This window comes from Bufo bufo, chromosome 2 (genome assembly GCF_905171765.1).
Source record: "Bufo bufo chromosome 2, aBufBuf1.1, whole genome shotgun sequence".
NCBI classification, from domain to species: domain Eukaryota; kingdom Metazoa; phylum Chordata; class Amphibia; order Anura; family Bufonidae; genus Bufo; species Bufo bufo.
Genome location: NC_053390.1, coordinates 78,946,428 through 78,961,997, shown reverse-complemented (window position 1 = coordinate 78,961,997; position 15,570 = coordinate 78,946,428). Strand labels below are relative to the sequence as shown.

Genomic DNA, 15,570 nt, shown 5'->3' with positions numbered 1-15,570 from the left:
AAATCAGCTGTGTGAGAAGGCACGGCACTCGCAGTGGCGCCACTGTCTTCTCGCAGCTCACAAAGCACAGCGCCGTACATTGTATAGCGGCTGTACTTGGTATTGCACTCGGCCACATTCACTTTTATGAGCGATGAATGTGTTGTCACTGTTCCTAGGAAAAGCTGGAGAAGGCCATGGCACTACTGCGAGCACCACTGCCTTCTCAAACAGGTGATCACTGGGGGTTCCAGGTGTCGGACCCCCACCAGATACTGATGACCTATCCAGAGGATAGGCCATCAGTAAAAACACTTGGAAAACCCCTTTAAGCGTTTATCTAGGAAATGATAATGATGACCTATCCTCAGGATAGGTCATCGTTATCACATCGGCAGGGGACCCCCACAGATCAGCTGTTTCAGGGAGCCGCGATGCTCACCAGAGTTCTGGCCATGGCCTCTGGAAGCTAAGCATGCACCGTGCTGTACGTTTTATAGCGACTTCTTGGTATTGCAGCCCAGCTCCATTGACTTGAATGGGGCTGAGCCACAACTAGGCCACGTGGCCGATGTACAGGGATGTCACTGGTCTAGGAAGAGGCTGTGACACTCGGTGAGGGCCCCGGGGGTTGGATCCCGCAGTTCTGATGTTGATGACCTATCCTGAGGATAGGTCATCAAAATCTTTTTTCTGATAACCCATTTAATATTTTATGGCATCTTCTTAGGGTACTTTCATACTAGCGTTTTTTCTTTTCCGGCATAGAGTTCTGTCACATCGGCTCTATACTGGAAAAGAACTGATCAGGTATATCCCCATGCATTCTGAATGGAGAGCAATCCGTCCAGGATGTCTTCAGTTCAGTCATTTTGACTGATCAGGCAAAAGAGAAAACAGTAGCATGCTACGGTTTTATCTCCGGCGAAAAAAACTGAAGACTTGCCTGAATGCAATGTATTAGGAATCTATAGGAATGTATTGGTGCCGGATCCGGCATTCAGAATACCGGAATGCCGGATCCGTCCTTCCGGTCTGCGCATGCACAGACTGAAAAAAAGGTGAAAAAAGTAAATGCCGGATCCGTTTTGCCGGATGACACCGGAAAGACGGATCCGGCATTTCAATGCATTTATTTGACTGATCAGGCATTTTTAAGACTGATCATGATCCTGATCAGTCTTACTAATGCCATCAGTTGGCATACGTTTTGCCGGATCCGGCAGGCAGTTCCGGCGACGAAACTGCTTGCCGGATCTCTCTGCCGCAAGTGTGAAAGTAGCCTTAGAGGGGATGTCCACTTTGGACAGTATTATTAGAAGGGTCCCTTGACAATGATCACAAAATGACTCTAGCTGTAATCTGTAGGGGAACCTGGCACCAAGGGGGTAATTTACTTATCTCTGGTGCAGATTGCAGTGCAAAGGTCCTTTTCCCCGCTCACGGCAGGTCTAAAAAAAAAAAAGTGGGCGTGGCAGGCCCGTCTCATTCACCATTTTCTATGCCTGGTTTAGGTGCAGAAAATGGTCTAAATGTAAGACAACTAGGAAGCTGTTTTACATTTAGAAGCAGTGGTGGATTTGCCAAAGTTAGGCCTCTTTCACACTACTGTATGGCTATTTCAGTGTTTTGCGGTATGTTTTTCACGGAACCGTTGTTCCGTTTTTTGTTTCCGTTCAGTTTTTCCGTATGGCATATACAGTAATTACATAGAACAAATTGGGCTAGGCATAAAATTTTCAATAGATGGTTCCGCAAAAAACTGAACAGATACGGAAGACATATGGATGCATTTCCGTATGTGGTCCGTTTTTTTGCGGACCCATTGACTTGAATGGAGCCACGTAACGTGATTTGTGGGCAATAATAGGACCTGAACGGAAATACGGAAACGGAATGCATACGGAGTACATTCAGTTTTTTTTGCGGACCCATTGAAATTAATAGTACCGTATACGGAACGCAAAAAACAGCCCGCAAAACGGAAGTGTGAAAGAGGCCTTATAGAGAGGCCTTTGACATCCCAACCGATAAGCTGTTTTGGGCCAGCAAAGGGATACAGGTTACAAATCGGAAGCAGAAGGTTCTGTCCACTTTTATAGTGCTCGTTCTGGGCTACTGTAGCTACGCTTCTGCAGTACAGTTGTGCTAGAAACCTTCTGGTTTCATCCAGTGGTTGCCCTAAACAGCTTATCAGTGGGAGTGCCAGGTGTCAGACCTCTAGTGATCTGATATTGATGACCTATCCTGAGGATAAGCCATCAATATCTTAGTACTGGAAAACCTTTTTAGTATTTCCATGGAAAAAATCAATAATTTGGATAGGATGTCCATTTAGAACAAGACTCTTGCAGATATTTATTTTTTACAGGATTAAATACAGAATACATATAATGCATGGGTAATGTAAGTCCATGGCTGCAATAGGTTAAATATGGTATTTTCTCACTAGAGTGAATGAGGGTTAAAGTAGAACTCCCACAAAAATGTTTATTCTCTGATCTGCTAGAAATGTACATGATGTAAACTGTAGTAAAGGTAATCTTCTTACCAGCGACTGTATTTGTGAGTTATAATCTCCCTTCTGATCCTCAGCTGTGTCATGTGACCAACACTCCGATCTCCAACTGACACAGGATGTTGTGTGGATGGAAAGCCAGTTTCTGTATGTATTCCTATAGGAACCTCAATGTCAGTCTTAGGCCTCATGCACACGGCCGTTGTTTTGGTCCGCATTCTAGCCGCAGTTTTGGCGGCTCGGATGCGGACCCATTCACTCCATGTGCTGTCTGCATCCAATGCTCCGTTCCGTGGTCCGCAAAAAATATATAACATGTCCTATTCTTGTCCGCGCTTTGCGGACAAGAATAGGCAGTTATATTAAAGGCTGTCAGTGCCGTTCCGCAATTTGCGGAACGCACACGGACGCCATCCGCGATTTGCGGACCGCAAAACACATCGATCGTGTGCATATATCCTTATAGGAATGAATAGAGAAGTAGCTGACTTCCTGTCCTTGTCAGTTGGAGGTCAGAGTGTTGGTCACATGATAACTGAGGATCAGAAGGGAGGTTATAACGCACAAATATATTCACCGGTTAGATGACCTTTACTACAGTTTACCTCATATACCTTTCTAAGGGTCCATTCACACGTCTGCAAATGGGTCCGCATCTGTTCCGCAATATCGGGAACGGGTGCGTACCCATTCATTCTCTATGGGGCTGGAAGAGATGCAGAGAGCACACTATGTGCTCTCCGCATCCGCATTTCTTGAGAACGGCCCTGAACTTCCGGGCCGCGGCTCCGCAAAAAATTAGAACATGTCCTATTCTTGTCCGCAATTGCGGACAAGAATAGGCAGTTCTATGGGGGGTGCTGGCTGGTTGTATTGCGGATCCACAATACACTACGGACGTGTGAATAGACCCTTACAGGTCAGAATAAAACATTTTGTGGGAGTGCTTCTTTAAGAAGTGTCCCCAGCTGAAGAAATATCCCATTTACAAAGTCATTTTGTTGGTGTTAGGAAATGGTGATGAATGTGTTAATGAACTCCCCACGCAGTCCTACATGCAAATGATTCAAAGGTTCTTGACTTTTCCAGAAATGACTTGTGTAATGTCGGGAAATGTTTAGGTGTTCTGTTCTCTGACAGGAGATTGCATAATGTAAGAACTTTCTTGCAGTATGATGCATTTGAATTATTAGCTATATGGCGAGTTTACGCAGGGAGTCTGTGTAGCATTCTATGAATTCCCATTAGCATATTTTCAGTTTCTGGCTTTCACTGTACTGTGACACCATCGCTGTTCTGTTCACTCCAGACTCCATGCAAGTTCAGCTTGGCCAGTAGGAAAGGATAAGCCCTGCTAGATACACCATGACTGATATATTGGCTTTACTGCTCTCTGCTCTTCTCCAACCTGCCTCACCTCTGCTTCATCCTAGCTTATCCTTCTATCAGTGATGTCATCAAACTTAATGTGACATAATTTTATGACCTTCTTATAATACCTGCTCTATCATCCGGTTTCTGCCTCTTTTAGTATCGGCTTGGCTTACGCTCCACCATACATTTTATTGATCTAATTTCTGACTTGAACCTCACCCCATTTCCTTTCCTTGATCCTGAAGCTATGAGCCAGACTTTGACTTGCCTCTTATCGTCTAAGCCAGGGATGCCCAACCTGCGGCCCTCCAGCTGCTGCAAAGATACAACTCCCAGCATGCCAGCTATTAGGGCATTTGGGGAGTTGTAGTTTTGCAACAGCAGGAGGGCTACAGGTTGAGCATACCTGGTCTAATATAGCCTGCACTTTCAGACCCTCACTGTTAGGCCTAGTTCACACGATCGTATGGCTTTTATAGTTTTTTGCGGTCCGTTGTTCCGTTGTGTTTTCTTTCCGTTTTTCCATGTACAGTATACAGTAATTACATAGAAAAAATTGGGCTGGGAATAACATTTTCAATAGATGGTTCAGCAAAAACGGAACGGATACGGAAGACATACGGATGCATTTCCGTATGTGTTCCGGTTTTTTGCGGACCCATTGACTTGAATGGAGCCACGGAACGTGATTTGCTGCCAAATATAGGACATGTTCTATCTTTCAACGGAACGGAAATACGGAAACGGAATGCTTACGGAACACATTCTATTTTTAATGCGGAACCATTGAAATGAATAGTTCCGAACACTCGCAAAAAAAAAAAAGATCGTGTGAACTAGGCCTTAATAGTTGTCACACAGACAGATGGGTACCAGACAAGTCCCCTGCACCTCTGTCCAAGCTTTCTTGCAGTGGTCCATGGTGAGTGCCAAGGATCTGGGTTTGATTGACCCCCCAGCGTACCAGAGGATCTGACACAGTAACGGGCCCCAGCAGAAGACAACCCCAGTTGGAGCTGATGCCTTGGCATTAGGCTCTATTTTTTTATTGGTGTATTCACAATTTTGCACAAGTCATGGACCTTCTTTTGGTGCACTTTGTGCAGAATTCTGCTTCATTCTGACAAACAATTCCATTCATATCTTTTACCTGTCATAGACTTAAAGGGCATCTGTCAGCAGAATTGTACCTATGAAACTGGCTGACCTTGGCAGCGGAAGGCATCTGTTATTCCCATGTTCATATATGCACGTGTCGCTGAGAAAAATGAAGTTTTAATATATGCAAATAAGCCTCTAGGAGCAAAGGGGGCGTTACCATTACTCCTAGAGGTTCGGTTCTCTCTGCAGCTCCCTCTGCGCTCTGATTGACATTAGAAATCAGGGCCAGGCAGTGAAAACGTCATTACGCCTGGCCCTGTCAATCAGAGTGCAGAGGACATGATAGTTGCAGAGAGAGCAGAGCCTCTAGGTGTAACGGCAACGCCCCCGTTGCTCTTAGAGACTCATTTGCATATATTGAAACATCATTTTTCTCAGCAATGCGGGCACAGATGAACATGGGACCAACACAGATGCCTTCAGCTGCCAAGCGCCCATGTACCAGGTCAGCCAGTTTCATAGGCACAAAACTGCTGACAGATGCCCTTTAAACGCAGTCTTTTTGACAGCAGAAACTCTTCTTTTTATTTTCTTTCTCCTACTTGTTCCAAGATTTTGAAATGGAAATTTTCAGCTTAGGAATCCTGTCAAGGAGCAGATGGAAAAATTACTGAAGTGGTCTTCAGAGAGCTGATCTTCTGTTGGGATTGGACAATTTCCACCCTTGCGGAGTAGAGCTGTGTGTTGATAACCCCTTCCATATAATTTGGTAGCACGATTAGATGGTAAAACTAGTATTACAGGTCGGTGCAGTCTGTCAGTATCTCCCAGCGATGACGTGTAGAAGCTTGTGCTAGTTAGTCGTTCCTTTGTCCTCCCTATGAGCTGGGAGATGAGGATAGCTCATGTACTATGTAGTAATACGGGGACAGCACGTTGGAAAGTTAATAAACCTTCTCTACAGAGGAAAGTGCCGAAAACCGTTTTGGAGCACATTACGGTGCATCCCAGAGATGCTAGAAATACTATATTCCAGGCATTCGTTCAGATAACCAGTCTCCAGGGACATGCGTTAGATCTGTGTTTTTACTAATATCCCCAGCGATCTGCTGACATATGCTGAGAATCCGGCAGCAAGCGTTCACTTTTCCAGCAACACCGCCACCGGGGAAATGAAACATTACATGCTGCCAATGCTGAGTCCTCCACAATGAGAGAGAATATGATCCTGAATGAATATCCCATGATTAACGTAAAAAAAATGAAAATCCGATACGATACAGGACATGACAATGTTTTTCTTACAAGGCTACAACCACCTCGCATGGATCCAGAGATCTCCTGATTCATTACTCCGGTTGCTTTACTAGGTTGTCTTCAGGCTGGCAGCTTAGGAGACCATGTCTTTTCTGCCGCTGCTCTCTCTCTCTGTAACTGTGACAGATGGAACTGAGCATGTGCGACCACCTCAGTGATGTTAAGGGAGACAGAGAAATAAGCAGGTATAGATATAGATTTTATTGAATTGCTCAGAAGTATTTAGCTCCAGCTGCTGGTTTGAAAAATGTAGAGCATTTTATGGGACAACATCTTCACGCATTATGACGTACAGGTACGTCATTGAATGCCGGGGGATGTATGGAGCGGGCCTCTGCAGTGAGCCCGCTCTATAGGCGCGATACAGACAGCATCCGGCCGCACTGACAGGAAGCGGCGATCTCGCCGCCCCTGCCATTTAACCCCTCAGGTGCCGCGATCAAGGCTGATCGCGGCACCTGTGAAGTGATGCAGCTCCATCTTTTTTCCGATCGGAGCCCCCGCAGTTAAATCGCGGGGCTCAGATCGGTTGCCATGGCAGCCTGGACGCTGCTGAAGCGATCCAGGCCTGCCATGGCTTTCTCCATACTGAGCTATGCACGAGGCACAGTGCAGAATGGAGAGTGTAAAAATCCTATTCACCGTAATAGATCTCTATTATGGTGAATAGGAGAGGGGATCAAAAGATCCCATGTAGGAGCCCCATATGGGGGCTAATTGTTGTAAAGAAAACACACACCAATATATTAAAAGTTTGAATCACCCCCCCTTTCCCAATTTTACATATAAAAATACATAAAAAAAAAAAATAAATGAACATTGGGTATCGCCGCGTCTGAAAATGTCTAACAAAAAAACAGTAACAAAAAAAAACTTAAAAACACTTGATTTTTCTTTTTTCTTTTTTTTTTTTTTTTTCATTTTGTCTCCCCAAAAAATTGAATAACGGTGATCAAAACATTGTATATACTACAAAAATGGCATCAATAAAAACTACAGTTCGTTACGCAAAAAACAAGCCCTTATAAAGCTCTGTAGACCGCAATATAAAAAAGTTACGGCAGAATATAGTGATGCAAAGAAAATGTTGATTTTCTAAAGCTTTTAATAGTTTTTTTAAAGTAGTAAAACAAAAAAAAAATGTTTAAAGTTTGGTATCGCCGCATTCGTATTGACCCGCAGCATAAGAATGTCAGGTCATTTTTAGTGCATAGTGAACGTTGTGATGTCCAAACCCCAAAAACCTTGGTGGAATTCAGTTTTTTTTTTTTCAATTTTGCCACACAAATAATTATTTTCCTTTTTTCTAATACAAGACATGGTAAATTAAATGGTGGCATTCAAAAATGCATCTTGTCCCGCCAAAAAATAAGTCCTCATATAGCTATCTGAACGGAAAAATAAAAAAGTTATGGCTTTTGGAACATGAGGAGGAAAAATCAAAAATGTAAAAATGAAAATAGGCCTGGTCTTGAAGGGGTTAAGGGCTGTTGCACACGGATGTAGTTGTTTTTTTTTTTTTGCGGTCTACAAATTGTGGATCCGCAAAACACGGATATCAGCTGGGTGCGTTCCGCATTTTGCGGAATGTAATGCCCAGCCCGTACTAGAACAAACCTATCCTTGTCCATAATCCAGACAAGAATAAGACATGTTCTGTTTTTTTCCAGGTGCGGCAGAACGGACATACGGATGCGCACAGCACGTGGTGTGCTGTCCGCATCTTTTGCGGCCCCATTGAAGTGAATGGGTCCACATCTGACCACGATTGCGTGCATGAGCCCTAATTCAAAGTGAAAATAGGATTGCTAAGCGGGGATGTCTTAGGCAGAAGAGTCAGGATCACAGTAGGATTGTCCTATTTTGTTATAGGGTTGCTTGGCGCTGTGGGTCCGTGTTATAGTCTGAGACAGGCGTAGGCAACCTTAGAGAAATCTACTGCTGTAACGTGTCAGGGTGGTGAGATCTACTTGGTTACAAATTGTGGTGTATATACTTTATTAGGGCACGGTCTCTGTATTGTTATTAATGGATGGATAGATTGTGAGCTGTGGTCAGTAAGACACTCACTCCACTACCATGGTTTGTTACTATGATTTTAGTTATACATGTATCCATCTGAATGGGAAAATGTAATGGAATATGTTGGTGCAATATAAATAAAGATTTTTAAAAAAAATTAAAAGTCAACACTATAAAAGAGGGATCAGCAACCTTCGGCACTCCAGCTGCTGTGAAACTACAACTCCCAGCATGCAAACATGCTCGCCTGTTCTTCTAACTCCCTCAGGCTGGGTTCACACTTGAGCGTTTTACAGCGCGTTTAAACGCGCTGTAAAACGCTCAACACATGAAAACCAATGCTTCCCTATGGCCCTGGTTCTCACTTGAGCGTTTTACAGCGCGTTTGAACGCGCTGAAAAACGCCCTACGCTCAAACAAGTTCTTGAGCTTCTTTGGGGCGTTTTGACGCGCGTTTGTGGCCATAGGACACTGCAGTCAATCACACAAACGCGCGTCAAACGCGCGTTTACTATTGCAAAAAACGTGCATAAAAAAACATATAAAATGCGCCCAAGTGTGAACCCAGCCTTAGAAGTGAATGGAGCATTCTGGGAGTTGTAGTTTCTGAACAGCTGGAGTGCTGGAGGTTGCTGATCCCTGCTATAGAACATACAGGAGAGTACACCACTGATCAGACAGTGGCAGGCAAAATGCACAACTGTTACATCCAGTGACCGTACCATTGCCTTCACAAATGATCTGGCATCTATCAGACCCAACTGCTGCCATATTAAAATAATTTTTCAGTATTTTCTGTTAAAGCTTTATTTTTTCCCCCATGTTTTCTGGATTTGTCTCATGCAGTCTGCCAGCACTCACATAAGCTCATTAGATTATATATATATTTTTGTCCTTTTCAGCCTTGTCATTTATAAAACCTCAGTGTTAAAATGTGTATTTAAAAAATCATGTACCAAACTGGCATCCATAGAACTATGACATTCAGGTTATTTTCAATGAAGTCGCTGAACGTTGTGTTAACCTGCGTCTTTTTCTTTCCTGCAGATCATTTTAGGGGAAGCCCTGTCTGTGTTTTATAACTGCTTGCAGTCTAATGGCTTCATCCGCAATCACTATGTAGCCACTATCTACAAAGCCATTGGCACGTTCATCTTTGGAGCTGCAGTAAGCCAGTCGCTGACAGATATCGCCAAGTACACTATCGGGCGCCTGAGGCCTCACTTTCTGGATGTCTGTAAACCAGACTGGACCAAGATCAACTGCACTGCCGGATACATTGAGAACTTTGTTTGTCAAGGAGATGCTGTGAAGTCCAGTGAGGCGAGGTGAGTACAGTCATTCGTGTATGATATTACTGGTATAATATAGGAACTTTCATCTGGTGACACAGACCGTTACACAACTGGTAACCAGGAACTCATGTCAGATGTGTATTGCTTCACCTGCTTTTCTAGCAAAGTGTTAGATTACAGCAGGGCTGGCCAACCTGCGGCTCTCCAGCTGTTGTAAAACTACAACTCCCACCAAGCCCTGCTGTAGGCAGACTGGGCATGCTGGGAGTTGTAGTTTTGCAACAGCTGGAGAGACGCAAGTTGGCCATCCCTGGATTACAGTCTACATCTCTACCTGTACCTCTAGTCTGTCTCCACTGCAAAGCTAACCATTCAGGTGCGGCTGCAATTAACCCAAACTGGGAGCTGCATGTAGGGCATTACAAGAAGTGGTTACAGATGCTTTTCAAAAAGCAGTGCTGGCACAGCAAGAGTGTCACGTAGGTAGGGAATGGTGCACCCCCTAGTCTCCACCCAAATCCCAGTCTCTACCTACTTGGACAATCCGCCCTAAATGGTAGCTCCCAACTGGACGACGGTCCCTACTTTGCTAAGTGCACGTGGAAAAAAAGGAAGACAGACAGAACCAGAAGGAATGACGAGAACCAATACAAAGGACAGGCGCCAAACCAGTAACGATACGTAATCAAAACCAGAGGGTATAGTCCGACCAAACGAGTCAATACCAAACCGAGGTCAATACCAGGAGTATGAGTTAGAGGCCAAATCAGAAGTCCAAAGTCTGGTTCTTCTACCCTACTAGCCACTGTTGACTCGAAGTGGAATTCTGGATTTCTGACCCTCACCTGTACCTATCACTGGCAACAGTAGTAGCCTATTTAAATATACCTCCTAACACCAGCATGGGATACTGGAGCTTAATCTGATTTGCCCAGTGTCCCACGTGGCTCCTAATGACAGGAACCGAGTGTCAGAGAGCAGGTAAGTATGCTTTTCTTAATAACATACATTAAAAAGGTGAAGAGTCTGGATTCTGTCCTTCACACATAGTGAATCTCTGCTCATTATATCAGGGACGCTGCTCAAACCTATTGCGATCTTATGTAGAGCACTGTCTGTAATACACACTGATTCATAAACCATGGCGACATGGCAGACATTCACTGTACATCATACAGCACACAGAACAGAATCCTGTCGAGTTTTTAAAATCATCTTCACCTTTTTTTTTTTTTATCAAATTGGGCACAATTATATTTAGGGCTTACGCACACGGCCATGTTTTGCAGATTTTTTAAAAATGGATCCCAGCCGAGTGCGTGTTGTGAGTTCAAACTACATACATTAGTGGTACACATTCAAGGTCTGCCGCCAGGTTACAGAAGGATCAGGCATGTTGGAGTTAAGCATACTTGATCCTTTCTACCCACAGGAGTAAAGCCACTGCCTGAGATGTCTATAACTACAGCATACAAGTGTGATCCGATCATGCATGTTTATGGGGGGGAGGGGGGGAGGACGGACGAACGGGTTGTCGGCAAAGTGCATGGCCAGATCCAACGGAACCGTAGCTGTGCTTCTAGTCATTATTAGGCCTCAAGCACATGGATCAGCATCAGTGCCGCCGTACAGGTTCTGTCTGTATGACCGCTAGTGCTCCACACTGCACTTCACTTGTGGTTTAGCAGACGTGTAGTAAAAATGCACTGATGGTGCAGTGTCGTGTGTACTGCCATAAGGTGTGCATTTAATGCTTGTACGCTAACAGTGACTGTCAGCTGCTTCCACCATATCAGATATCACTGTGCTGGTTCTTGGCAGGTCACGTCGCTGGCTTTCATGAATATTGGGGAGCTGCGCCTGTTACTATAATTAAATGTAACATGAGCGCTGTGTGCTGAATATGACATTATAGCTTTTTTATATACAAAGCTTGCGGTGAAGCGCTTCAGAAACCCTGCTCATAAGCTTCTACCTAGCTTGTCTGGAGGATTGTCAGCTTAGCTAGATCGCACCAGCAAGAAAAACGTGCTGTAATCCTATTACTGTATATTCAAAGCTTGGCCACATCAAAAAATGGGTATTATAGAAAGGTTTTAAAAGGACCGCTATCCTAGTGTTTGGAACACCTAATGCCTACTACATCATCCCCCCCCCCCCCTTTATAGATATCCTTGTATTAAAGGGTACCTACCGTATTTTTCGCTTTATAAGATGCACCCGATGATAAGACACACCCCAGATTTTAGAGGAGGAAAATAAGAATATATTTTTTTTTCATCAGACCTCATATCAGATCCTCCGATCAGACCCCCATAAATATCAGGACATCACATCAGACCCCCATATCAGCCCTCCATGTCAGAACCCCATCAGACCTCAGATCAGCCCTTTTTTTAGACCCCCATCAGACCTCAGATCAGCCCTTTTCTTTGAGACCCCAATCAGACCTCAGATCAGCACTTTTCTTTTAGACCCCCATCAGACCTCAGATCAGCCCTTTTCTTTCAGACCCCCATCAGACTAAAATAAAAAACTTCCTTACCTCTCGTGCTCCCCTATCTTCTCCGGCCAGCGCTGCACTGTCATCTGACTGTGTGCAGCGCCAGGTCATAGTGTGTGCACTACGTCCTGACGCTGTATGGGGTCAGGACAGTGGAGCGCGGGCCCTAGCAAGAAGACCAGGGAGGGTGAGTATCGGAAGCGCTTGCAGCCCTACTTCCCCGCTCCCGGCACCTAATGCATACTAGTGAGCACTTCCATAATGGAATCGCTCACTAGTATTCGCTTTATATGACGCACTGACATTTCCCCCCTACTTTTGGGGGAAAAAGTGCGTCTTATAAAGTGAAAAATACGGTATAATTTTAATATAGTCCTAATATGTCCGGCTTGGAGTGGCCTACAGATTCATATGGACCTGCTCACAGGATTGCATAGAAATGCAGGGGCACAACACTCGGCTACGGACTTCGACCTCTTTGTTTTAGTGATGAGTGGGGTCTGTTCTCAGCACCCAGACCCCCACCTATCAAAAGTTCTGACATATCAGACGTTTGTTGAAATGATAGGTACCCTTTAATGGGGTATTATTTCTGCAAAAATAATCTTATTCATACTAGGAAATGTTATACAGTTCATACCATACTTTATGTATCAATATCCCAAGGTTTTCAAGTTCTCTGCTTGCTGTCATTCAGTAGTAACCTGTATTGTTTACTTCCAGTGGATAAAAAAAATCTTCACACAATAAATACGCATTTTTTTTTTTTGGTTGCTGAACCTGGATTACTCCTTTAATAGCCTTTGTCTATGGACATTTTTATTACACCTATGCAAGTGACAGTATACTTATTCTGCTGATTTAAAGGGGAGTTATCCTGTATTTCATTGCATTTCATGATAAATAATTATATATGAGAATTTATTGATTTATTTTTTTGTAGTCACTTTTTATATTTTAAACATCCTTAGGGGCGGCCATATTGGAGAGGCACACAACCTCCCTGTATTGTCTGTAAAGACAGTGACAGCAGGGTGTGTGTGTTGTATGGCAGCCACCATGAATGACAGTTAAGGAAGAGATGGAGTAGTGGGAAGTGGCAGGGGAGCTGCCTACGGAGCAAATGAGAGAAATCTGGGGACTCTTACCCAGTCTAAACAGCAAAGCTGAAAAGAGAACTGCTGAGATAAGGAAGTGCCAGCCTGTAGTAGTAACAACCCCAGTATGTCGGGGCAATCCTTCATGTACTTGCACATGTATTTGTTTGTATGGCCCTTTTCTATTCACCTCATCCATGTTTAGGACAAGGTATGGGAGATGGCGGATAGATTTAGTAAGCATTGCACACTATTGCACAATAAAAAGTTTACTAGTCTCTAATGTTTTTTACTCCCTGCCTCACATCTTAAACTTTTTTTTACAAAGATAACAGATAGCTCCCATGTGTATTTGGACGCCTGCTAGTCACATCATAGGATTTCTGTTATTATTTGAAGCTGGGCAGTTTGACAGATTCCTGTTATCTGCATCATCTGGCAACTCGATCAGTTTAAATTTATGTGGCCAAGTATGGTGCTGATGGAAAGCTAGACTGAAAAATAACATCTGTTTTCCAGAGTTAAAAAAATCCCTTGTTACACGCATCTGATGCAAAAGAGGGACGTTGCTCTAATCCAGTGCTTCTCAAATAGTGGGGCGCGCCCCCCAGGGGGGGCGCCAGGCTCCGTAAAGGGGGGCTCGTTCAGGGCCGGCCTTTGGGGTGTGCGGGCTGTGCGGCCGCACAGGGCGCCATAGCAACAGGGGCGCCGGGCGGCCGACAGCTCGCAGTGTAATATGCGGCAGGGAGATGAGCGCTTCCATTGTGGAAGCGCTCATCTCCCGTCTGATCAGAGGCCGGCGCAGGCGCTGGACGCGATGTACGGAGCGGGGGCCAGGCGAGGGACTGGGAGGAGGAGCTGGGGGCCGGCAATAGCGGTGGGGCGGTGCGGTCACTTTACTATAGCCCCGCCCCACCGCTCCCTCCGGTATACTAATATAAAATGTATTATTGAATTAAAAGTTATTAAACATGCCCCCCTCACTCCTAATAGTACCGTATATCCGAATTTGTTCTGTATAATGCCGGCAGGCGCGTCCCTCAGTGATGTCACGTGCCTGCGCCGCCTGCTTTATGAATGAAGCAGGCGGCGCAGACAAGTGACGTCACTGAGGGACGCGCCGGCCGCCCGGCCCGCCTGCCGGGATTATACAGAAGAAATTCGGATATACGGTACTATTAGGAGTGAGGGGGGCATGTTTAATAACTTTAAACGGCGGCGGCGGGCACACGGAATCTGTGGATGGCACAGTTAAGGGGTGGGAGTCTGTGGATGGCACTGTTATGGGCTGGGGGGGGCACTGTGGATGGCACTGTTATGGGGTGGGGGGTCTGTGGATGGCACATATATAACAGTGCCAGCCACAGATTCCCCTGTAACAGTGCCATCCACAGATCCCCCCCCCATAAGTGTCCGTCATCCACAGATCCCCCCCATAAGTGTCCGTCATCCACAGATCCCCCCATAAGTGTGTGTCCGATCCACATTTCTTTCTTTTTTTATTCTCTTATACGTTAATAAGGATACAGTGTTATGCAGAGGAGTACTTATAACAATTTTATAGACAAATGATACTATTTACAGTCGTGCGGGGGGCTCGAAATGTTTTCTTCTTCCTAGGGGGGGGGGGGCATGACAGAAAATAATTGAGAAGCACTGCTCTAATCCCACTACTCTGGGTTTATTACATCTCTCATCCCCATAGATCAAATGATTTCCAAAATTAACCTTTAGAGGGGAAACTGACCCTAGAAATGAGACAAAAAGGCAAACACCTGTTAGTCAGGTTGTCAGATTTTCTGCAAGTTCCTGAATCAGTCTTGTAAAAACTTGGCTTACTTCAGATAGAGATCTGCTGGGGTGGGGCTTAACTTTTTTAGATTCTTTCATTGGAGATACTTAGCTCTACACCTTTTTTCCAAGACTTCATTTTGATATGTTCACAAACCTGAAGTGAATGAACAAGGTAGACAGACTGGACATTTTTGTAATTAACTTTAAACCTAGAAATGAGTAATTGAAACTTGTTCTCCTGGACAGGGTTTACAATTTATGGTTTCCTACTGGAAATAAAACACTTGGGGATAATTTGTGCTATAGACATTGCTTACTTGATCTCCAGAAGCACAGATTTTGTTATAATTTACGAAAATGCACCAAGAACGAGTTTTTGGAATGGAATGAAACTTTCTGTGTATAAATGTAATGATGGTCTATGTAAGTGATTACAATATTAGAGTTTTTAGATTTTCTTGACCTGATGATGTAGAGGTCAATGGATATGTCCCTGGTTTACTGTTTACATCCCTATTTCAACCTTTTTGAAACTGCAGACTGGTTCATAAACGTTTTCTTTCAGGAAGC

The 15,570-nt window shown here is 44.4% G+C and overlaps 1 protein-coding gene across 2 annotated transcripts in view; it reads left to right on the top strand.

Moving 5' to 3' along the window:
• PLPP1 (phospholipid phosphatase 1) overlaps positions 1 to 15,570 on the top strand; it is a 96,425-nt gene that overhangs the window by 61,099 nt on the left and 19,756 nt on the right. For both annotated transcript variants that reach the window (XM_040421256.1, XM_040421258.1), the window contains exon 3: positions 9,359 to 9,639. In XM_040421256.1, coding sequence (XP_040277190.1) covers positions 9,359 to 9,639 — 281 coding nt within the window. The remainder of the gene's footprint in view (positions 1 to 9,358; positions 9,640 to 15,570) is intronic.